The sequence below is a fragment of the Triticum aestivum genome, chromosome 6A (genome assembly GCF_018294505.1).
Source record: "Triticum aestivum cultivar Chinese Spring chromosome 6A, IWGSC CS RefSeq v2.1, whole genome shotgun sequence".
Classification (NCBI taxonomy): Eukaryota; Viridiplantae; Streptophyta; class Magnoliopsida; order Poales; family Poaceae; genus Triticum; species Triticum aestivum.
In genome coordinates, this window is record NC_057809.1 from 79,931,789 (window position 1) to 79,956,220 (window position 24,432).

General features: G+C 45.5%; 1 protein-coding gene across 1 annotated transcript; it reads left to right on the forward strand.

Annotated features, from left to right (window-relative positions):
- Positions 1 to 16,148: 16,148 nt before the first annotated feature.
- LOC123130332 (uncharacterized) lies at positions 16,149 to 17,392 on the forward strand. The gene is made up of 3 exons (XM_044550252.1): positions 16,149 to 16,606; positions 16,765 to 16,809; positions 16,938 to 17,392. The coding sequence occupies exons 1-3, from the start codon at positions 16,218 to 16,220 to the stop codon at positions 16,993 to 16,995; spliced, it is 492 nt and encodes a 163-aa protein (XP_044406187.1). The 5' UTR covers positions 16,149 to 16,217; the 3' UTR covers positions 16,996 to 17,392.
- The last annotated feature ends 7,040 nt before the right edge of the window (positions 17,393 to 24,432 follow it).

Sequence of the window (24,432 nt, forward strand, 5' to 3'; positions counted from 1 at the left end):
GAGCAGTCCGCATAGATTTGTAATATTTCCACTAGCCGTTCTGCATTTAGAGTCTTGGCAGCAAGAAAAATGAGACTATCGTCAGCAAACAAGAGATAACTAATCCATGGTGCATAGATACTCACACGGATGCCTCCGTCGATGTGCGCACCACCATAATTGTTGAGTAGCGATGTTTTGTTTGATTCGTGTGTGCGTGCCTGACACGCAGGAGAAAGACAACACGGTACGAATACAGGTGCATGTACGAATACATGTGCAGTCCAGATCTGGCCCGTCAAAAATATTTTTTTGTCTGTGCCTTTTGCATTGTTATTGTGTATTTACTTAAGGAATTCTTTATTTGACGCTTCAGGCGCCCAAACGGGTGCACAGCCCTCCTGCAAGCTGGGCAGCCCATCTATATTACTTTCTTTTCTGTTTTTAAACCTGCGAAAAGGGTGCACGCGTGCTGTGACTTTAACCGCCGACCGCCGATCTCCTGATTAAATCTACACTGCAGCAACCAACCAGCCACCTCACGTTATGTGATTTGTTACATCGTTTTCCATGTTTTGTTCTTTTCTCTTTTCTTTTTGCCTTTTTCCTCTTTTGTTCTTCCTGGTTCGATGATTTTTTTTTAAATTTGTGAATTTATTTTTTAAATTCGATGAACTTTTTCCATATTCATGAAATTTTTATTCAGTAAATGAACTTTTTTAAAATTTTGATGATTTTTAAAAAAATTGTTGAACTTTTTTAAAATTTAAACTTTTTTTTCGAATTTTATGTTTTCAAATACGTGAAATTTATTTAAAAAATTGTAAATTTTTTCTTTGTGAACCATTTTTCACAAATTTATGATTTTTTTAAAATCTAAGTTTTCTTTCATTTTTCACGAATTTTTTTAGATTCATTGTTTTACAAAAGTCCAATAGTCAACAGTCAGTGGTTTCATCGGTTAAAACGTGATTGGTCAAAGGCTGATCGGTCAACCCATCATCGAGCGACCCGAGCGATCTGTTTTGTTTTTGGAGGACGATCTGCGCCGGCGCACCGGCCCAATCGTTGGGCCGGTCAAGCCCCAGCCGCCCGATCCGCGAGCTTGAGCCGTCAGATCTGTTTCCTTGCGCCCCCTTGCCCCGCGTTGACTTCTTCTTCCTCTCCTTCTTCTTCACCGCGCCCCCACCCCAGCCGCTCCTGCCGCCGGCGACTAGCCCCCTCACCTGGACCTCTCCCCTAGTCCCATGCTGCTGGATGCGCTCTCCGTCGCCGCCAGTCGCCGTCCCCGTCGCTGTCGCATCATCCATACTCACCCCCCGGTCCAGCAGAAAGCCCCCCTTGTAGCAAAAAATGGCGCCGTCTTGAAGCACACCGGCACCCCCTGTCGTTGCAGCACCTAGCAGCCGCCATCGTCGCTGCACTGTCGTGTCGCCGATGCAGCTCTCAACATTGCCACTCGCTGCCATTGGCGAGTCAGGTTGAAGCTTTTTATCTCATCGGCTGAAGCTTTTCTCTATGCCTGTTGAAGCTTTTCTCGCGAATTGAAGCTTTTCAGCATGCCAATTGAAGCTTTTTTCACCTGAGCTTGAAGCTTTTTTCACAAAGGGTTGCAGCTTTTTACTCTGCAGTTGCAACAAAACACACAGAGAGACGCCTTGGTCGTCGTCGAGGAGGATTTTCTCAATCTCTGTTTGAAGCTTTTTCATCTGTGGGTTGAAGCTTTTTGTCAAAACGGTTGTAACTTTTCCTGTATTTCGTTGTCTGGTTGAAGCTTTTTTATCTACTGGATGTAGCTTTTTGTGTCCATGGTTGTAGCACGGGAAAACGCCGTTTGCAACTCTCCCAGTACCGCGGTTGCAGCTCCTCCCCCGTGGCCATGGTTGTAGCACGGGCACCTCGGTCCTCCCGGGGTTTTGCCTGTCGCCGGTTGCAACAAAAGGGGAAGAGAGGAGGAGGAAGAGGGAAGAGAGGGAGAAGGAAGAAAAGGAGGTGGGAATGAGAGCGGGGCTGCAACCTCTACATCCATGGCCGACGGCGAGCTGCTCCACGCGCTAGAATGGAGGAGGCGAGATGGGATCAGGCGGAGGCGGAAGGAAGAAGAAGCAAAGAAAAAGAAAAAAAAAAGAAAGAAAAACGTTTGGGTCAACTAAGCGCGCGCGTGCCAGCGTGTCCCGCGCGTGAAAAAAGGAAGCGACCGGCCAAGCGCTTCGGCCGGCGCACCGTCCCCAAACACTTCCCTTTGTTTTTTCTGCCGAGCGATCAAGCATGCTTGATGAGGGCAGGCACAGGTAGGGCTGCAAACGAGTCAAGTTCGAGTGAGTTGGACTTGGCTCAGCTCAGCTCATATTTAAATTTGAGCGAGCTCAAACTAAGTAAAATTCAAGGTCGAGCTGTAGAACATGACTCATGCTCAGCTTGTAACTATCTTGAGCTAATCTCGAGCTAGTTTCGAACTAAATGAGACGACGGCAATTATAAAATCTACAACTACTATTCCAATTAGATAAAGCACAACACAACGTAAAAATGCACTAAAAAATATTATTCTAATATAATTTTTTTAGAACTAGTTTAATTTATTCTCTCACAACTGAAAGTCTAGTATCGACATAAGATAACAATTCACGACATATATATAGTTGGGAAAATAAAACATTGGCAAACAATCATAATAAGTTGCAGCGTAGTGCAGGTCGAAGATGCCAAAAACAACAAAATATTTAACACACGTACGACCACGTACCATAATAAGGCCTAAATTTTCTCTAAATTAAGCTTCCATGTTTGCTTGTAAAGAAAGTAGAAAAAAATCCTGGGCGGCATATATGATAATAAACTATCCTATTTCCATTTAATATATGACATTATCATTTAACATAATGATATTATGTCGAGATATCGAGCTAAAATCAATCGAGCCAGTATTGGCTCAAAATCAACTCGTTTCTCGACCGAGCTATAGAAAGTGTTCATACTTAGCTCATTTCTTTTCGAGTCGATCCCGAGTCGAGCTAGAAGACGAGTCGATCTCGAGCGACTCACGAGACTCAAGCTTTTCTTGCAGCCCTAGGCAAAGGAGATTCGTGCGTGAGCGCCATGAACGGAAGTGGCGCCAAAGATGCTGTCTAGGAGTCCCTTTATTTAATGTGTATAAAAGGCTGAGTAACAAACAACCAAGGGCAACAATATATACTCCTTCCGTTCCGAATTACTTGTCTCAGTTATGGATATATCTAGATATATTTTAGTTTTAGATACATCCATTTCTGTGACGAATAATTTGGAACGGAGGGAGTACGACCGAGGGAAAGGGGTGTCCGAGTTGTTTGTAGTGGCTAGATGGTAGACAAAAAGAATGTGACAAACAAATGAATGTGAATGGAGCGGTTGATCGCTACGTACACGCTGGTGTTGCAGAGGCCGTGATGGCCAGTACATGTGCTCTTCCTTGGTTGTCTAGGCAGGTATTACTGAACCCCACATTGGTTGAAACACTTGCGTGTCGGGAGGCCATGGCTCTTGCAGAAGACCAGAGAGTTCAGATGATCCACGTGGCGTCGGATTGCGAGGGCATGATGAAAGATATACAACAAGGATCGGGTGGTATTCTGGAGCTATCATCAAGGAAGTTAACGCTAGGAAAGATGCTTTTATTTCATGTAATTGTATTCATGAGCGTAAATTTTTAGTTTTTGCCTAATTCGGTTTTTATCCTAGGTATATGGTGCCATGTTTGGTTGGTTGCACCCGAGGACCAAAGTCTTGTACCTATGAATATTGTTACATATCAATAAAGTCGGCGAAAATTCTAAAAAAATCAAAGACAAAGGACGGGGGTGAGATTTATTTTGGGTGAGTTGGCAATGATATCACACTTACATGTGACATTGTTATGTCACATCTAGATGAGCCCTAAATAAATCCAAAATAAATATCATGTTGGAGGTTTGGAGAAGACTAGGATTAGACGAAATAATTTATAGAGCTTGTGAAGTTGATCATGTGGGTGATGAAATTCTTACTAGATATGCCAGATCAAGATTTATCTATTATGGGGTTTCAGAATACACGTGAGATGATTGCCATCACGACTTGATATTTGTGGTGGGAAAGGCGTAAAGTAGTGCATACAAAGAAAATTCAAGATGTTTACTAGATTTCTATAGGGATATAAAGCTCTTACGGCTAATTACATTGTTGCTTCCTCTCCAAATGCTTCTATGAAAGGAGGGGGTTGGATTCCTCCCCCGGTTGGCTTTGTGAAGCTTAATGATGATTCTTATTTTGATCATGACTTCTTTAAGGGTACGGTTGGAGCGGTCTTGAGGGACGATAAAGACAAATTCACTGCAGGAGGCTTTTAGAAAATTGATTGGTGTGCGGACATTCTCACGACGGAAGATCTAGTACTTAGGTTCGGTCTATCCGTGACGCAACGGTCGGCATGCAATCGACTTATTATTAATTATGATAATTTGGAGGTCATCGATACCATGAATAATGAAGGACGGTCGTTAGGAATGGCGGCGGCAGTTTTTGATGATTGTTACTTTATTGCTTGAGATTTTCTTATTTCTAGGTTCAAACATTGTTACAGAAGCAAATAAAGTTGTCCATGAGTTTGCTAGATTGGCTTAATTTTCTTGTATTGTTGATTGGTTTGAGGAGCCTTTAAATAAAATTGTACCATTCCTCATAAATGATGTACTGTTCTTTCAATTGAATAAAGTCTGTACATTTGTTAAAAAAAATCTGGTTGGAGTAGTACTTTCTTCGTTTTTATTTACTCTGCAAATTAGAGTTGGCTAAAGTCAAACTTTGTAAAGTTTGACCAAGTGAGAGATCGTGGATGTCGCCTAGAGGGAGGGTGAATAGGCGTTTTAAAATAATTACGATTTAGGCTTGAACAAATGCGGAATAAACCTAGCGGTTAATTTGTCAAGCACAAAACCTAAAACAACTAGGCTCACCTATGTGCACAAACAACTTATGCTAAGTAAGATAAGCAACTATGTGATAGCAAGATATATGACAAGAAACAATATCGCTATCACAAAGTAAAGTGCATGAGTAAAGGGGCTCGGGTAAGAGATAACCAAGGCATGCAGAGACGACGATGTTTCCCGAAGTTCACACCCTTGCAGATGCTAATATTCGTTTGGAGCAGTGTGGAGGCACAATGCTCCCCAAGAAGCCACTAGGGCCACCGTACTCTCTTCACGCCCTCGCACAATGCAAGATGTCGTGATTCCACTAAGGGACCCTTGAGGGCGGTCACCGAACCCGTACAAATGGCAACCCTTGGGGGCGGTCACCGAACCCGTACACTTTGGCAACCCTTGGGGGCGGTCACCGGAACCCGTCAAATTGCTCGGGGCGATCTCCACAACCTAATTGGAGACCCCGACGCTTGCCCGGAGCTTTACACCACAATGATTGAGCTCCAAACAACACTAACCGTCTAAGGCGCCAAGGCACCCAAGAGGAACAAGCTCTAGGGTGCCCAAACACACAAGAATAATAAGCTTCTCAAACTTCACTTCCACGTATCATCGTGGACAACTCAAACCGATGCACCAAAGCAATGGCAAGGGCACACGGAGTGCCCAAGTCCTTCTCTCTCAAATCCCACCGGAGCAACTAATGCTAGGGAGAAAAATGAGAGGAAGAACAAGAAGGAGAACACCAAGAACTCCAAGATCTAGATCCAAGGGGTTCCCCTCACATAGAGGAGAAAGTGATTGGTGGAAATGTGGATCTAGATCATCTCTCTCTTTTCCCTCAAAAACTAGCAAGAATCCATGGAGGGATTGAGAGTAAGCAAGCTCAAAGAAGGTCAACAATGGGGGCAAAAACGAGCTCAAGAGATGGGGAACCATTGGGGAAGAAGACCCCCTTAAATAGGTCCCCACGAATCTGCCCGTTATGTACAGAATAACATAGGAGCAGTACAACCTCTATGAGCACCGGTACAACCGGTAACAGGCAATAAGCGGTACAACCGGCCCACAACCGCCCAACAACCGCACAACAACAGAGAACAGTCCGGTGGTAGAGCGGTACATGACCGGTAAAACCTCCGGACCAATTCTGAAGCGGTACAACCGCTCCAAACACCGGTTGTACCGGTCAAGCGGTACAACCTCTCCATGGGGCGGTACAACCTCTCTGTGTAAAACACGCAATATCAAAACAGCCACAACTTTCGCATATGAGCTTCGAATTCAACGAAACCAAGTTTGTTGGAAAGCTAACAACAAGGGCTAACACAATCTTAAGAGAAATAACAATAATAAGCAAATGAGAAAAAGACCATAATAAAATGGTGAGAACCCATCCTCGAAAAATACCGGTAAAACCTCCAACACCGAAAACATCATAGCAGATGCATGCGAACTCCGTTTTCGATGAACTCAAGCTTGTCATCAAGATGACCATAAGCTCTAAGACTCACAAATGGAACCAAATAAGAACCAATAAAGATGATGCAAGGATGCAATGGTTTGAGCTCTCGACTAATGATACGATCAAGCTACTCCCTAGAGAGCCCCCCTTGATAGTACGACAATCGATCCTACAACCCGGTCTCCCAACTACCACTATGAGACCGGTAAAATAGAAAACCTATTAAGAGCAAACCTTTGCCTTGCACATAGTCCACTTGAGCTAGATGATGACGATCTTGACTTCCTCAAGTTGGACCACCTTTCTTGATTGTGTTGGCTCGATGAAGACTAGTTGATTGCTCCCCCATACTCCACTATGGGTGAGCCACTCTTTGGCACATCTTCACAATTCCATTGACACCACAATGGACAACAAGCTTCAAGCTTGATTGCTCCCCATACTCCATTATGGGTGAGCCACTCTTCAAGTTGCTCCACTTGAACTTGCACACTGCAAACTTGATGACGATCACCACTTGATGTCATCCTCCATGGGTTGTATGAGATCTTCCTCTTGACGCAAGACCATGGAAACATACCTAACCCCACAAAGAACTCTCACGTAGACCATGGGTTAGTACACAAAGCGTAATGGACAATGCTTACCATACCATGGGATCACTTGATCCCTCTCGGTACTTCTTCTACGCTTTGTGAGTTGATCAACTTGATTCACTCTTGACTTAGTCTTGATCAACATTGAATCTTTCCAACTCTCATTTGGATGATGTCTTGAAGGTAACCATGAATGATCACACAATCTTCTTCTTCAAGACATGCTTGCAATAAGCTCAACTCACACATGATCAATCTTTGGATAATTCCTTGAAAAGCACTTTGGCCATCTCAACTCACACATGACCAATCTTTGGATAATTCCTTGAAAAGCACTTTGGCCATCTCATAAACTCCTTGAAACCAACACATGGACTTCAAGACAATCCTATGGACAAATTCTTCAAATATAACTCAAGGCAACCGTTAGTCCATAGAGATTGTCATCAATTACCAAAACCACACATGAGGGCACCGCATGTCCTTTCAATCTACCCCATTTTGGTAATTGATGACAATCATTTTCAAGAGAGTTTATATAAGGAATTATTTATCACCATGCAATGCAACAACCAATAATGCATGTGTATGAGATGCAAATGCTTAGGTACGAAACCAAAGCAAGAAGAAAAAACTCTCTAAACTTATCCACAAAACTCTCTGAAACTTCTCCCCCATTGGCATCGATTGCCAAAATGGGCGAAAAGCTTAGAAGGCCAATATAAATTGTGTTCCTCCATAAGTTGTGTATTTCTCAGTAAGAGAGTGGAATGCAATACACATATCCAACGGTAATACTTGGAGGAAGACCAACTATATTGAGGCACCAAGATTGCTAAAGGAATGATATGCCACAAGGACATAACAAAGAGAGACACAAGCAATCAAGCAATCAAAAAGTACCAATTGAAGCAAGCAATCAACGGATATCAATTGAACCAACTAGACCAAAGATCCTACAAGCCACATGAATAAAGGATATTATGATATGAGCAAAGGAGTGTTCTAAAGAAACTAGAGAAGCTCCCCATGATTTGTGCACACATAAGAATATTTGTATTTGGATACAAAGTGCACAAAATAGGATCATAGCTCCCCCAAAATCAATAGAAACTTACAACAAGTGCAAGTGAGCATATAGGAAACAAAGCCTAGTACTTGCAACACACACATGGTTGAGCAACAAGTAATAAATGAGGCAACTTAAGAATGGGCTCAACCAAAATGATGTGTGTGAGTCAAGGCAATGCACTTGAGAAGACTAATGTACGGATGAGCATTAGGCATCAATAAAGTCTTGAAAGAATGAGGCACACGGTGTAAGGCCTATCATTCCCACACACAACTAGCAAATGGATTCACAAGCTTACTAATAAGCATATTAAGAACCTATGCTTTTTACAACCCGTGGTGAAGATAGAAGATGAAAGCCTCATCAAGACGAGGGATACCAATTAAGATGGCAAAAGCCTCGTAAAGATAAGCATGAGGAAAATAATCTTCACCACACACAAGAGTGCATCAAGATGCAACGATAGAAGACACACACTCAAGGCAAAAACTTTCACGGAGCCACCAAAGAAATAACATAAGAAAGACAAGGTGGCCATGAAAGAAAGGATATCAACTAGATATGCAACTTCTCTCAAGTGTATAAGATTCTAGGTAGACGAAATCATGATGATATATATCTACAAAGAAGGATGTAAACCCGAAATAGTTACAACACGAGGAACAAGATATCCAAAGGGAGGTCATACATATATCAATAAGATATTTGCTTGAAAGCATAGCTCATGGCTAGATATGGTCTTATTGTATATAAATGAAGTCCACACATGAACAACAAAGACATCACAACTAGCAACAAGAGATCATTGTTGGGATGCTTTGAGAAAGAAAACAAATATCACAAGAATGAATGAATAACATGCCATGATACAACCTACATAGGGTTGATACAAGAAATGTGTGCATGAAGAATATGAAGATACTTATTACCGAGTTAACATTGGAAGGATGTAATAGATACCAATTGAAGGTAGATAGTAGTTCATTGATCATCCTAGCTCGACTCCAAAAGCACATGATGACAACACCTTCCTTGTGAGTGAGCCGAGCTTCCAATGTATCTCCAATTGTTCCTAGAACAACAACACAAACAAAATGGTACCCAAACTCATTGGGACCAAAGAGTTAGAGAACCGACAATACATAGGACAAACTCCACATAAAAATGTGCATATAGATACAAAAATAAATTTCATGCACATCTCATCCAATTTGAGACTTGGTGGAGCTTCCCCTATATATTTGGTCAAAGAAAGAAAGCATGCCAAAGATACTACACGAAGTTAATATGCATGCTCAAGACTTTCAAGAACCGATACCAAAAGAAAAAGAAATACCAAGTGAAGGAAGGATACCAAATGAATAAATTATCACTTGGAGGATATCATTAAACGATACATCAAGGAATGAGATATCCATTGATACACAAAAAGAAAGATGTCAAACTCCCAAAAGAGAGAATGGTTCCAAACAAACCAAGTGCTCTACAAAGTTTCATGATGGCATAAGTACCAAAAGAAACGATTTGGATTCCACCAACACACACTTCAAAAGGATCACAAGGTGAGTGTTCTAAGAAAAATAGGATAGCTCCCCCAAGCATTGTGCAATATGGAGAATTTGCATTTGAATACAAAAAGCACAAGATGGGATCACCACTTCCACTATATCTATACAAACACTAGACAAGCTCAAGGAAATAACAAGATCCACAAGTGGTATGGAATACAATGGGAGTTGACACAATCCTAGGCAAGAGATAAGGCAAATAAAAGCAAAGGCTAATGTAAAGATGATCAATAATATCTACCACACAAGTGAGTACCAATTGTCAAAAGACAAGAAGTATTTGGAAATAATTCCCGGTGGTAGATAGCAAGGATATCCGACATCATCTTCACACCAAACAAAAAGCAAATTGCAACTTGTAGAGCTAACATGCCACCTAGGAACAAGATAATTTACAATATCAACTCTAGATGACAATATCTCAAATGTACACATTTTCTAGGCTAGTAATATACTCATAGCATATTACTCCCCCATAATGTGATACCAATTAAAAATAGACAAGAGGCAATTAAAGGATCCAACAAGAGATAATTAATGGACTATTTAGAATTTGAATTTCTCATGAAAAGACATACCACATAGCGACTAGATAATCTTATAATATCAATACTAGATGGCATTCCTCATGTACACACATTTATAGGATTGTGAGGTGCACAAAGCACATCACTCCCCCACAATGGGATATTCCATTAATCTCTCACAAGAGCCAACCAAGATATGACCAAGATGCACAAAGGCTCAACGAACGACACACATGTACATGATGTGCAAACCAACACACACATACTTGATTGCTTAAGATAATCAAGTTGGAAGCACAACATATACAAACACATGCAAGGTATGAAACCAAACATGCAAAGGGGCAAGTAACTATCAATGTAGACACTTTAAGCACGAGTTACCGCAAGGAGGAACATTGGATATAAGATAGAAACTTGATAATCCGAATGACTTGGCTTGAGACAATGAGAATGATGAAGTCCCCTTAATTCTTCATAATGTAGCCAAGTCTCCAATGACCTCCAATATCACCTATTGATCAAGTTTGAGCTTGTTGGTCCCCAACCAAGTTGGGTCCTAAGAGGTTAGTCACAATAGGCTTGGCTACCCAAATGGTTCTTTTCTTGACACCACTTTGAGCACTAACAAATTTGGCAAACACATTGGCAACATTATCCTTCCCAAGAGAGTAGATATCATCAATAATAATTGGGTTGGATAAGTTACCACTAGTGCATGAAGAGGCGAGGTGACCTTTCTCGCGACATAGGTAGCAATGTCTACTATTCACTTTCTTCTCACTTGATTTCTCAACTTGAGAAGCATAAGCTTGAGTCTTCTTGGGAAGAGGCTTTTCTTCAACTTGAGGTTGAGCATGAGAATGAACTTGTGGCCGCTTCCCTTGTTGCTTGTCACTAATGGGTTTCTTCTTCAATGGGCAAGATCTAACATGATGCCCTTCAATTTTGCACTTGAAGCAAATAATCTTGGCCGAATTCTTGACTTGTTCTTGGCCCTTCTTCTTGATCATCTTGGACTTCTTCTTCTTCTTATTAGAGTTGAATCCAAGTCCACCTTTGTCATTGGAGGATTTTTGCACACTCAATATATTGTTGAGTGTGGATTTCCCTTCATGACTCTTTTCCAAGTCTTTCTTCAAAGAAGTGACTTGGGCCTTGAGCTCTTTGATTTCTTCTACATGGTTAGTCTCAACACAAGTACTAGAGGAAGTATAAGCTTCATCGTTAGAGCAACAAGGCAAGGAAAGCAATTCATCACAAGATGTACCAACATTGTGAGTAGATGAATTACAAGGACTAGCATATGGCAATATAGCATTTTGACTAGAAGTAGTGCTAGTATCCACATGAGGCTCACTAGATGTTACCTTATAAATCATGGCCTCATGAGCTATCTTTAGCTCATTATAGGGTACTAGAAGATCATCATGAGAGCTTGAGAGCTTTTCATGGTTTTCTTCCAATTTCCCATAATTGCTAGATAGCAACTCAAGTTGAGCCCGAAGCTCAACATTCTCCTTCAAAATGGATGCTTCACAAGTAATAGAGTTAGTATCCCAACCATCATCATTAACAACAATAGGAGAGGACACCTTGGCAAGCTCTTTTAAGTAAGAAGCTTCTAGTTGAGCATGAGACTCGGTGAGTTTGATGAGCTCACCCTTGATGACCCTTGAGTCATTTTCGAGGTGCTCAAAATCCTCAAGGAGTCTAGCATGAGCAACTTCAAGCTTAGCATTTTTAGTTTTGAAATCATTGGCCACCTCGAGTGCTCTATCATGAGATTCCTTTATTCTAGATAATTCTGTAGCAAAGGTCTCCTCAAGAGATTCGGATGAGGTTTGTTCATGTTTAAGAGCTTGAGATAGCTCCGCGATCTCATTTGGGTAATCACGCTCATGACCTTCCATTTTCTCAATGGTGACCTCATGCTCCTCTAGATGAGATTCCAACTCCTCAATGTATTTCTTGCCTTCAATGGCAATAGACATGATTTCCATGAAGTTGGAATGAGCAAGTTTATTTTTGTGGAGAGCTTTAAAAATCATTTCCCCCTTAGTTTTTAAGGAGGCAACATTATCATTCTCTTCATCATAATCAACATCATCATCACTCTTGCCATCATCACAAGATATATTGGAATTCAAAGTGAGAGATACCTTTGAAGCCTTGGCCATAAGGCAAAATGCAATAGATGATGATGTAGGATCCGTTGAAGCACCATTTAAAACCACATCTTGTTCCATGGAGTGTTGGGTTTCTTCTACATTGTTAGCACCACAACTCGAGGAAATACAAGCATTTTTATCATGGCAACAAGATATAGCAAGCATATCATCATGAATTTAGTCAAACAATTTCTACAAGATATGCACGGACTATCAACACAAGCATGTGAAACATGTATGGTGCTCGACGTGTTAAAGTCCAAAGAAGATGCATTGCAATAAGATAGTGATGAAGTATCATCCACAATAAGCATACTATCATCATTGCAATGACCAACACTACTCACCCTTTCATTACCTTGTGGCAAACCACATGTAGGTGAAGTAGAAGAAGTTGGGAACTCAACATGGCCGGAGGTGGAGGGAGAACAATCATCCCCACAAAACTTGGACACACCATATTTATCTTGAAGCTTTGTCCACAACTCATGAGCATCCCGAAATGGCATGAGCTGAAATATAACTACATTTCTCAAAGCATAGAAAAGCACATTAGAAGCTTGAGCATTGAGATAAGAGTTTTTCTCATCCTCTAAAGATAATCTTTGGGGATCCTTTGGAGGAGAAAAACCCATATCTACAATTCGCTCTAAATTTGGGTCCATGACCCTAAAGAGATTAAGCATGCGAATTACCCAAACATCAAAATTTGTGCCATCAAAACTAAGAGTGTTAGAGAATCCTAATCCCCTAGTCGACATCCTTACTCTCTAGGTGGTTAAGCCCTATAAAGAGAGACGAAGCTGTGATACCAATTGAGAGATCGTGGATGTCGCCTAGAGGGGGGTGAATAGGCGTTTTAAAATAATTACGATTTAGGCTTGAACAAATGCGGAATAAACCTAGTGGTTAATTTATCAAGCACAAAACCTAAAACAACTAGGCTCACCTATGTGCACAAACAACTTATGCTAAGCAAGATAAGCAACTATGTGATAGCAAGATATATGACAAGAAACAATATCGCTATCACAAAGTAAAGTGCATGAGTAAAGGGGCTCGAGTAAGAGATAACCAAGGCACGTAGAGACGACGATGTATCCCGAAGTTCACACCCTTACAGATGCTAATCTCTGTTTGGAGCGGTGTGGAGGCACAATGCTCCCCAAGAAGCCACTAGGGCCACCGTACTCTCCTCACGCCCTCGCACAATGCAAGATGCCGTGATTCCACTAAGGGACACTTGAGGGCGGTCACCGAACCCGTACAAATGGCAACCCTTGGGGGCGGTCACCGAACCCGTACACTTTGGCAACCCTTGGGGGCGGTCACCGGAACCCGTCAAATTGCTTGGGGCGATCTCCACAACCTAATTGGAGACCCCGACGCTTTCCCGGAGCTTTACACCACAATGATTGAGCTCCAAACAACACTAACCGTCTAGGGCACCAAGGCACCCAAGAGGAACAAGCTCTAGGGTGCCCAAACACCCAAGAGTAATAAGCTTCTCAAACTTCACTTCCACGTATCATCGTGGACAACTCAAACCGATGCACCAAAGCAATGGCAAGGGCACACGGAGTGCCCAAGTCCTTCTCTCTCAAATCCCACCGGAGCAACTAATGCTAGGGAGGAAAATGAGAGGAAGAACAAGAAGGAGAACACCAAGAACTCCAAGATCTAGATCCAAGGGGTTCCCCTCACATAGAGGAGAAAGTGATTGGTGGAAATGTGGATCTAGATCTCCTCTCTCTTTTCCCTCAAAAACTAGCAAGAATCTATGGAGGGATTGAGAATTAGCAAGCTCAAAGAAGGTCAACAATGGGGGCAGAAACGAGCTCAAGAGATGGGGAACCATTGGGGAAGAAGACCCCCTTAAATAGGTCCCCACGAATCTGCCCGTTATGTACAGAATAACATAGGAGCGGTACAACCTCTATGAGCACCGGTACAACCGGTAACAGGCAATAAGAGGTACAACCGGCCCACAACCGCCCAACAACCGCACCACAACAGAGACCAGTCCGGTGGTAGAGCGGTACATGACCGGTACAACCTCCGGACCAATTCTGGAGCGGTACAATCGCTCCAAACACCGGTTGTACCGGTCAAGCGGTACAACCTCTCCATGGGGCGGTACAACCTCTCTGTGTAAAATAGGCAATATCAAAACAGGCACAACTTTCGCATACGAGCTCCGAATTCAACGAAACCAAATTTGTTGGAAAGTTAACGACAAGGGCTAAAACAATCTTCAGAGAAATAACAATAATAAGCAAATGAGAAAAGGACCATAATAAAATGGTGAGAACCCATCCTCGAAAAATACCGGTAAAACCTCCAACACCGAAAACATCATAGAAGATGCATGCGAACTCCGTTTTCAATGAACTCAAGCTTGTCATCAAGATAACCATAAGCTCTAAGACTCACAAATGGAACCAAACAAAATCCAAGAAAGATGATGCAAGGATGCAATGGTTTGAGCTCTCGACTAATGATACGATCAAGCTACTCCCTAGAGAGCCCCCTTGATAGTACGACAATCGATCCTACAACCCGGTCTCCCAACTACCACTATGAGACCGGTAAAATAGAAAACCTATCAAGGGCAAACCTTTGCCTTGCACATAGTCCACTTGAGCTAGATGATGACGATCTTGACTTCCTCAAGTTGGACCACCTTTCTTGATTGTGTTGGCTCGATGAAGACTAGTTGATTGCTCCCCCATACTTCACTATGGGTGAGCCACTCTTTGGGACATCTTCACAATTCCATTGACACCACAATGGACAGCAAACTTCAAGCTTGATTGCTCCCCCATACTCCATTATGGGTGAGCCACTCTTCGAGTTGCTCCACTTGAACTTGCACACTACAAACTTGATGACTATCACCACTTGATGTCATCCTCCATGGGTTGTATGAGATCTTCCTCTTGACTCAAGACCATGGAAACATACCTAACCCCACAAGAAACTCTCACGTAGACCATGGGTTAGTACACAAAGCATAATGGACAATGCTTACCATACCATGTGATCACTTGATCCCTCTCGGTACTTCTTCTACGCTTTGTGAGTTGATCAACTTGATTCACTCTTGACTTAGTCTTGATCAACATTGAATCTTTCCAACTCTCATTTGGATGATGTCTTGAAGGTAACCATGAATGATCACACAATCTTCTTCTTCAGGACATGCTTGCAATAAGCTCAACTCACACATGACCAATCTTTGAATAATTCCTTGAAAAGCACTTTGGCCATCTCAACTCACACATGACCAATCTTTGGATAATTCCTTGAAAAGCACTTTGGCCATCTCATAAACTCCTTGAAACCAACACATGGACTTCAAGACAATCCTATGGACAAATCATTCAAATATAACTCAAGGCAACCGTTAGTCCATAGAGATTGTCATCAATTACCAAAACCACACATGAAGGCACCGCATGTCCTTTCACCAAGTTTAATCATAAAAAATATAAACATATACCATAACAAATCTATACGATGGGAAAGTATATTTAATAATAAATCAAACGATATTGATTTGATATTGTATATGCTAACATTTTTGTTTATAAATTTTATCAAAGTTACAAAGCTTGACTTTGACCAAAGATAATACACGGATCAAATAAAAATGAAGGGACTATTATAAGTTGTAATTTACTACTTTTTGAACGTGGGCTAGCGCAACCATTCGCAACCACTATAGCAAATGAAAAACGCGATGGAGAGCGTAGAAGAGATAGGAGGCCCGCAGGTGGCTGCGGAGAGTCCACATAAGCAGGCAAGCTTGAGGCTCTCAGCTCTCGACAGCTCAGACCGGCATCATGTGAGCCACGCATGGCCCTGGTAGTAGGGACAAGCCACGGAGAGAACTGATGCACCCGACGAAACCAGCTGGCGTGACGCCGAGGTCGGCACCGCCGGGCGCCGGAGAGTGGCGGCCGTCTGGCGTCGTCAGGCTGCTGCAGGCGCCGGCGGTGGTGGCGCTGGCCGCGGTGCTCGCCGTGGCGTCGCCGGCGCAAGCTCGGCCAGCTGGTGCACCCCCTCCGACCCCTCCGACCCAGCAGAAGGCGGCGGACACGGCGCCGGAGGACACGATGTGCGACGTGCCGCGGACGCTGTCCGGGGAGGACGGCAAGGAGGCCGAGCGGATCAAGCACCCGAGGTCGCGCGAGGCGGCGCGGTGCACCTCCAAGTGCGTCAGCACCTGCGTCCTCGGCGGCGCCGGCGCGCCCGGCGTCGGCGGGCCCTTCAACGTCCGGAGGTAATTAAACCAAGGGACGATCCATCGATCGATCGATTGCATGTCCAATTGTCCATCTCCATGCTTCTTCTCTTTTTTTATTCTTGTTCCAGCTGATCAACTGCTGTATGTGACTGACGACATATGTATTGTTTTTGGATCGAATGGCATGCATCCAGACCCCTCGTGGTGTTCAAGGAAGGTTTCCGCAGTCGACAGTACTGGTACGTGCGTGATGCAGAACCGTTTCGGCAATGAAATTCTCTTTAGCGGCTTCAGAACGACATCAATCGTACTGTTCATATGTTTATTTTCTGCGTGCGGCTCTGAATTATTTCGTGCATATGCACAGCCTGGTGGAGTGCTCCGACGTCTGCAACCTAATCAAGGACGGAGAAGACGGGCAATGAAATGATGCACGGCATCTTTACCATGCACGCAGTAGCTCAGAAAAGATCAAGACATCCAACTCCACCTTACCAATATATATACTGGTACATGATCAATTGGCTATGAATCACAGTAACTCTTGCTGGAATAGTGATGTTGCACAGTTTTCTAAACTGCAATGTTGGGAATAGCAATGTGCAATTTTAGGTGTCTCACAGGTTTAGGTAAATCAAGTGAAATTTTGGATGCATCACAGAGTGTCTAAGGTCTTGGATCCAGGGTGCTGGCCACCTAGGTGGTTGAAATTTTAGCATTTTGACAGTGTTATATTTCTTTTTGTTTGTGAACGTTGATCAAATATGTATGTGTAAGTTCCGACCAAAAAAGGAAAGAAAAAATGTGTATTCGTTGGCTATACATTAAATGTGATGAGTAGTATTGTAACAGACTAAATTTTCTTTGGAGGGGTTGTAAGGACATCTCCAACGGCAACTCATAAATTTTCTCTCGCAACCATGCCCGAATACAAAAGAATATTAGTTCGGCTGTCCATGCATTTCTGCCCCGCCGGACCGGCCATCCCAGTAAGCTACTTCCCGACCAAGGAGGTGTCGTCGCTATCGCATAGGCAGCCTCCGCCTCCGCCCCGTGTGATGGGGTTATGTACCTAGGGTAGGGTCACGAACCTGTCCTAAGTAACTGACCCTAGGACATCCCTAGAAGAGGTCGCCTTCCAGTCGACCAACGAGGACTCACTCGACCAACGAGGACACACTCGACTGGCCTGAAGGACTCGACCACGAAGACTCACTCGACCACCAGGAGGTCAAGAGGCACTCTGCACCGCAACGGTCTGTAATTAAGTAGACTTTATTATAGTAAAGGCACTTTATGTGGGGCGTTACCAGTAACGCCCCAGACTTAACTCACCTTAAACCTTCCCCTACGTGGGCTGGCTGGGGTCCTGGCGCACTCTATATAAGCCACCCCCCTCCACAGGCAGAGGGGTTCGGCACCTTGTAATCCTTACATTCATAATCCACTCGACCGCCTCCGGGCTCCGAGACGTAGGGCTGTTACTTCTTCCGAGAAGGGCCTGAACTCGTACATCCTTTGTGCCTACAACCTCTCCATAGCTAGGACCTTGCCTCTCCATACCTACCCCCCACTCTACTGTCAGGCTTAGAACCACGACAGTTGGCGCCCACCGTGGGGCAGGTGTTTTAGCGATTTTGTGGAGAAGTTGCGATTCTTCCGAGTATTTTCATCATGGTGTCTGCTGGAGTTTTGATCGAGGGTCAAGAGATCCGTCTCGGCACTCTCACCTTCATCGCCGACGACTCCGCATGGCTCCAAGAGGCTCCACTCGACGTAGATGCGCTCCCCGTCCGCGGTGCGACGCATTTCCGCGCATGTGTCCGCGGCGTTCTGCTGCGGCAACCGTCGACCCAGTATCGGTCGGTTCCTTCGTCTTCCACCCTCCCGGTCTCTCGCCAGCGCAAGCGCTCGGGCCGGTCGAGGCTTCAGCGATGGGTGAGTCACGCGGTGGCTCGCCAGTCGACCACTACACAAGTTGCGGCAATCGAGCCCAACGAATCTCTCTACGGCTTGTTCGATCAGTCGACTGGCTCCGGAGAGACTGCATCCGAGTGCGGAAGCAGTGATCCAGCGGCGGAAATCTTGATGGTCGACGGGCCTCATAGCCCTCCCGGCTTCGCCCGCGGTGGTGGAGCAGGTGACGGCGATGACCCTGCTCGAGGTTACGAAGAGTACCAGCCCGAGCCACTCGACTCTCTGCAAAGAGAAGAGCTACGCCGCAGGAACGAGGATCCCCTGCGTATTCCCATCGCAGGGGAAACCCCCGAGGCTCGTGCCTTGGAGGGGGCGCGTCTGGCCAATTTGGCGGAGCGCACTCGACTGGAGAACCTTCAGCGAGCACTCGACGAGCGCGCGCGGCAACGAGTTCCCGACACCAGTCGACGTCAACTCTTCCCGCCGACTCAGGTATATCGAACCCCGATTCAGAATTTAGCAGCTGCAACCCGTATAGCAGAGTCCATTCAGCCTTCGCAGTCAGAAGCTGGCAGAGGTTTGCTGCAGATCAGGGATCTACTCCGGGCAGCGGGAGATCAGAATTCAGCCGTGTCTCAGTCGCGCAACAGAATTCACAGTCGATCTGTCACTGTGAATACGGTACAGTCGGCTCATAGTCCCAGATCGCCTCCGCGGCGCGAAGGGCGTGAGTATCGGCGAGATCAATATGGCGACAGGCTCGACCGAGATGATAGGCGTCGAGTGCCCTATTCCCCTCCGAGGGGTGGGTCTTACGCTCCTCGGCAGCCAGATGAAAGGCGTCAGTACAGTACAGGGCGTAGAGTTCCAGTTGACCCCAGGGAGCCAGGCTTCGACGCGCGATCCATTATTGTGCAAGGGCTGGTCGACCGGAACAGAGCCCATCGTGGTGCACTCGACAGAGAAGTGCCCACGAGCAGTCGAGTACATGTTTCTGGTCCTGAATGTTTCAGCAGAGCTATCAGAGCCGCTGTTATTCCCCCCAATTTCAGGTTGGCAACAGGAGTCAGCAAGTTCACTGGTGAGTCTAAGCCTGAAACTTGGCTTGAAGACTACCGAGTGGCAGTTCAGATCGGTGGTGGGAACGACGAGGTGGCCATGAAGCATTTGCCCCTCATGTTGGAAGGTTCTGCCAGGGCATGGTTGACCCAATTACCTCCTAGCAGCATTTACACTTGGGAAGATCTGTCCCGAGTGTTCGTCAGAACGTTTGAAGGGACTTGCAAGCGGCCAGCGGGATTGACAGAGTTGCAAGTCTGCGTGCAGAAAACCAATGAGACTCTCAGAGAGTATATTCAGAGGTGGATCACTTTGCACCACACTGTGGAAAATGTCTCTGACCATCAGGCAGTATGCGCCTTCAAAGATGGTGTCAAGAACAGAGAACTGAGCTTGAAATTTGGTCGAACCGGTGACATGACCTTGAGTCGGATGATGGAGATTGCTACCAAGTACGCCAACGGCGAAGAAGAAGACCGACTCCGAAGCGGCAAGCACAAGCCGAGTCAGTCGGAAAAAGGAAATTCCAGTCGGAAACAAAAGCGGAAGGCTGAACCAGCAGCTCCTGGAGAGGCTCTGGCCGTGACTCAAGGAAAGTCTAAGGGGAAACCAAAAGGATCCTGGAACCCCAAGAAGGTGAAGGATAAAGAAGGGAACGACGTGATGGATATGCCGTGTCATATTCACACGAAGAAAGATGAAGAGGGGAATATCATTTACCCAAAGCACACCACTCGCCAATGTCGACTCCTGATCCAGCAGTTTCAGGGAAAACAGTCTAAGGACAAGGAGAAGGAGTCGGACAAAGCCGAAGACAAAGAAGACAGTGAGGGAGGATACCCGCATATCAACTCCACTCTGATGATCTTCGCAGATGTGGAAAGCAGAAGTCGACTGAAAGTAATTAACCGAGAGGTTAACATGGTTGCCCCAGCGAAGGCAAATTATCTGAAGTGGTCTCAAACACCCATCACATTCGACCAATCTGATCACCCAACTCATATTGCCACCCCTGGGAGGCAAGCTTTGGTGGTCGATCCAGTTGTCGAAGGCACTCGACTGACAAAGGTGCTGATGGACGGTGGAAGTGGACTGAATCTGTTATATGCAGACACGCTGAAAGGTATGGGCATTCCGATGTCCCGATTGAGCACGAGTAACATGAGCTTCCATGGAGTTATACCAGGGAAGAAGGCTGAGTCTCTCGGCCAGATAGCTTTGGACGTAGTATTTGGCGATTCAAAGCATTTCCGCAAAGAAAAGTTGACATTTGAGGTCGTGGATTTTCAAAGTGCATATCATGCCATTTTGGGGAGGCCAGCCTATGCACGGTTCATGGCTCGACCATGTTACGTGTACCTCAAATTGAAGATGCCCGGTCCCAAAGGTGTAATCACTGTCACCGGAGATAGGAAAAAGGCAGAGGAGTGCTTTCAGAAGGGCTCCAAAATTGCCGATTCCCAAGTGACAGCGGTTGAATTCGAAGAATACAAGCAAAACGCAGATCCGAGTGACTTGCTGCGATCCAAGAAGCCCGCCACAGAATCTGCATTCCAGTCGTCCGGTGAGACGAAGCCTGTTCACATTCACCCGACCGACCCCGAAGCAGCTCCGACCCGCATCTCCACAACACTCGACCCAAAATAGGAAGAAGCGCTCATCCAGTTCCTCCGTGAGAACTGGGACATTTTTGCATGGAAGCCCGCTGACATGCCAGGTGTTCCCAGGGGACTGGCTGAGCATCGCCTAAGAGTCGACAAGTCTGCAAAGCCAGTCAAAGAACATCTTCGGCGGTCCGCCGTCCAGAAGAGAAAGGCCATTGGTGAAGAAGTGGCTCGACTGTTGGCGGCAGGATTTATCCGAGAGATATTCCACTCCGAGTGGCTCGCTAATGTCGTCATGGTTCCTAAGAAGGACAAGTCGCTCCGAATGTGCATTGATTTCAAGCACATAAACCGGGCCTGCCCGAAAGATCACTTTCCTCTCCCTCCCATAGATCAAATTGTTGACTCGACCGCGGGATGCGAGAGGTTGTCTTTTTTAGATGCTTACTCCGGGTACCACCAGATCCGTCTGTATGGACCCGATGAAGTAAAAACAGCTTTCATCACTCCATTCGGGTGCTTCTGCTATATCACCATGCCGTTCGGCCTCAAGAATGCCGGAGCCACGTTTATGCGAATGATTCAGAAGTGTCTACTCACTCAAATCAGTCGGAATGTGGAAGCTTATATGGATGATATTGTTGTCAAGTCACGAAAAGGTTCCGACCTGCTCGCTGACCTCGCCGAAACATTTGCCAACCTCAGAAGGTATGATATCAAGCTCAATCCATCAAAGTGCACATTTGGAGTTCCTGGTGGCAAGTTACTCGGTTTTCTCGTTTCCGAACGGGGAATCGACGCCAACCCAGAAAAGATTGGCACTATTCTCCGAATGAAACGCCCTGTGCGAGTGCACGATGTCCAGAAGCTTACTGGATTCTTGGCCGCATTAAGTCGATTCATCTCACGACTCGGTGAAAAGGCATTGCCTCTTTACCGACTGATGAAGAAGGCTGACAAGTTCGAGTGGACTCCAGAAGCTGATGCAGCGTTTGCCGAGCTAAAAGCTCTGCTCTCCACCCAGCCGGTGCTTGCTGCTCCAATCAGCAAAGAGCCTCTGTTGCTCTACATCGCAGCCACATGACAAGTCGTCAGTACTGTGCTAACGGTCGAGCGGGAAGAAGAAGGAAAAGCTCTCAAAGTTCAGCGCCCAGTGTATTATTTGTCTGAAGTCTTGACTCCATCCAAGCAGAGATATCCTCATTATCAGAAGCTTGTATATGGAATATACATGACCACAAAGAAGGTTGCTCATTATTTCTCTGACCATTCAATCACAGTCGTCAGCGACGCTCCACTATCAGAGATTTTGCACAACAGAGATGCAACTGGTCGAGTGGCCAAATGGGCGATTGAACTTCTTCCCCTTGATATCAAGTTTGAGGCAAAGAAAGCCATTAAGTCCCAGGCAATAGCAGATTTCCTAGCCGAGTGGATCGAACAGCAACAGCCGACTGAAGTTCACTCGGAGCATTGGACCATGTTTTTCGATGGTTCTAAGATGTTGAATGGTTCCGGTGCTGGGGTTGTCCTGGTTTCCCCCAGAGGAGATAAGCTCAGATATGTGCTCCAGATTCACTTTGATTCCTCCAACAATGAGGCAGAATATGAGGCCCTCTTATATGGGTTGCGCATGGCCATTTCACTCGGCGTCCGTCGCCTAATGGTTTATGGTGACTCGGATTTAGTGGTCAATCAAGTGATGAAAGAGTGGGACGTAAGAAGCCCAGCCATGACTGGATACTGCAGTGCAGTGAGGAAGCTGGAGAAAAAGTTCGAGGGGTTGGAACTCCATCATATACCCCGACTGAAGAATCAAGCAGCTGATGATCTAGCAAAGATAGGTTCCAAGAGAGAAGCCATTCCGAGTGGTGTGTTCTTGGAGCATATACATACTCCATCAGTCAAAGAAGATCCTTTCACCGAAGAAACTCTGCAGCCCAAGAGTGCCACAGATCCGACTGAAGTTGAAGTCCCAGCGGTGGTCGACTTGATCATGGAGGTTTTGGTAGTCATTCCCGACTGGACGATTCCATATGTTGCATATATCTTGAGGAAAGAACTTCCGGAGGATGAGGAAGAGGCTCGACAGATCGTCCGTCGATCTAAGGCCTTTACCGTCATCAAAGGACAATTATACAGAGAGAGCGCGACTGGAGTCGGACAGAAGTGCATTACACCAGAAGAAGGTCGACTCATCCTCAACGATATTCACTCGGGGACCTGTGGTCATCATGCGTCCTCTCGGACCATCGTGGCCAAAGCATACCGAGCCGGATTTTACTGGCCCAAGGCGAATGAGATGGCAAAGGAGATAGTAGATAAGTGCGAAGGATGTCAGTTCTACTCGAATATGTCGCACAAGCCTGCGTCAGCTTTGAAGACCATCCCACTCGTCTGGCCTTTTGCAGTTTGGGGGCTGGACATGATCGGTCCTTTGAGAACAGGACGAAGTGGCTTCACGCATGTACTGGTGGCAGTCGACAAGTTCACCAAGTGGATCGAAGTTAAACCAATCAAGAGCCTCGACACCGGTACTGCTGTCAGCTTCATCAGGGAACTAGTATACAGATATGGAGTCCCGCACAGCATCATCACGGATAATGGGTCGAACTTTGACTCAGAGGAATTCAGAACCTTCTGCAACTCCCAGGGCACACGGGTCGACTATGCGTCAGTCGCCCATCCGCAGTCGAATGGACAAGCAGAGCGAGCTAATGGACTGATTCTCAAGGGACTGAAGCCACGACTGATGCGTGATCTCAAACACGCGGCTGGAGCTTGGGTCGACGAACTTCCATCTGTGCTCTGGGGACTGCGGACCACGCCCAATCGGTCGACCGGAAGAACTCCATTCTTCTTGGTCTATGGAGCCGAAGCAGTCTTGCCGAGTGATCTTCTCCACAATGCTCCTCGAGTCGAAATCTACAACGAAGCAGAAGCTGAACAAGCGCGGCAGGACGCAGTCGACCTTTTAGAGGAAGAAAGGGAGATGGCTCTGATCCGGTCGACCATCTACCAACAAGATCTGCGCCGTTTCCACGCTCGAAATGTGAGAGGTCGAGCCTTCCAGGAAGGGGATCTGGTTCTCCGAGTGGATCAGCACAAACCACATAAGCTTGCTCCTTCTTGGGAAGGCCCTTTCATCGTCACCAAGGTTCTCCACAACGGGGCGTACCGTCTTTACAACGTGGAGCATAATATCGACGAGCCCCGAGCTTGGAACGCGGAGCTGCTCCGCCCGTTTTACACTTAAGTTGTATCACTCGGATGAGTTGCAAT

What these genes read in the sequence shown, in the direction of transcription:
- LOC123130332 (XM_044550252.1), top strand. Translation starts at nt 16,218, where the DNA reads ATGCACCCGACGAAACCAGCTGGCGTGACGCCGAGGTCGGCACCGCCG. An exon ending in GGGCCCTTCAACGTCCGGAG is followed by an intron (nt 16,607 to 16,764) that starts GTAATTAAACCA and finishes GCATGCATCCAG; the next exon opens with ACCCCTCGTGGTGTTCAAGG. An exon ending in TTCCGCAGTCGACAGTACTG is followed by an intron (nt 16,810 to 16,937) that starts GTACGTGCGTGA and finishes GCATATGCACAG; the next exon opens with CCTGGTGGAGTGCTCCGACG.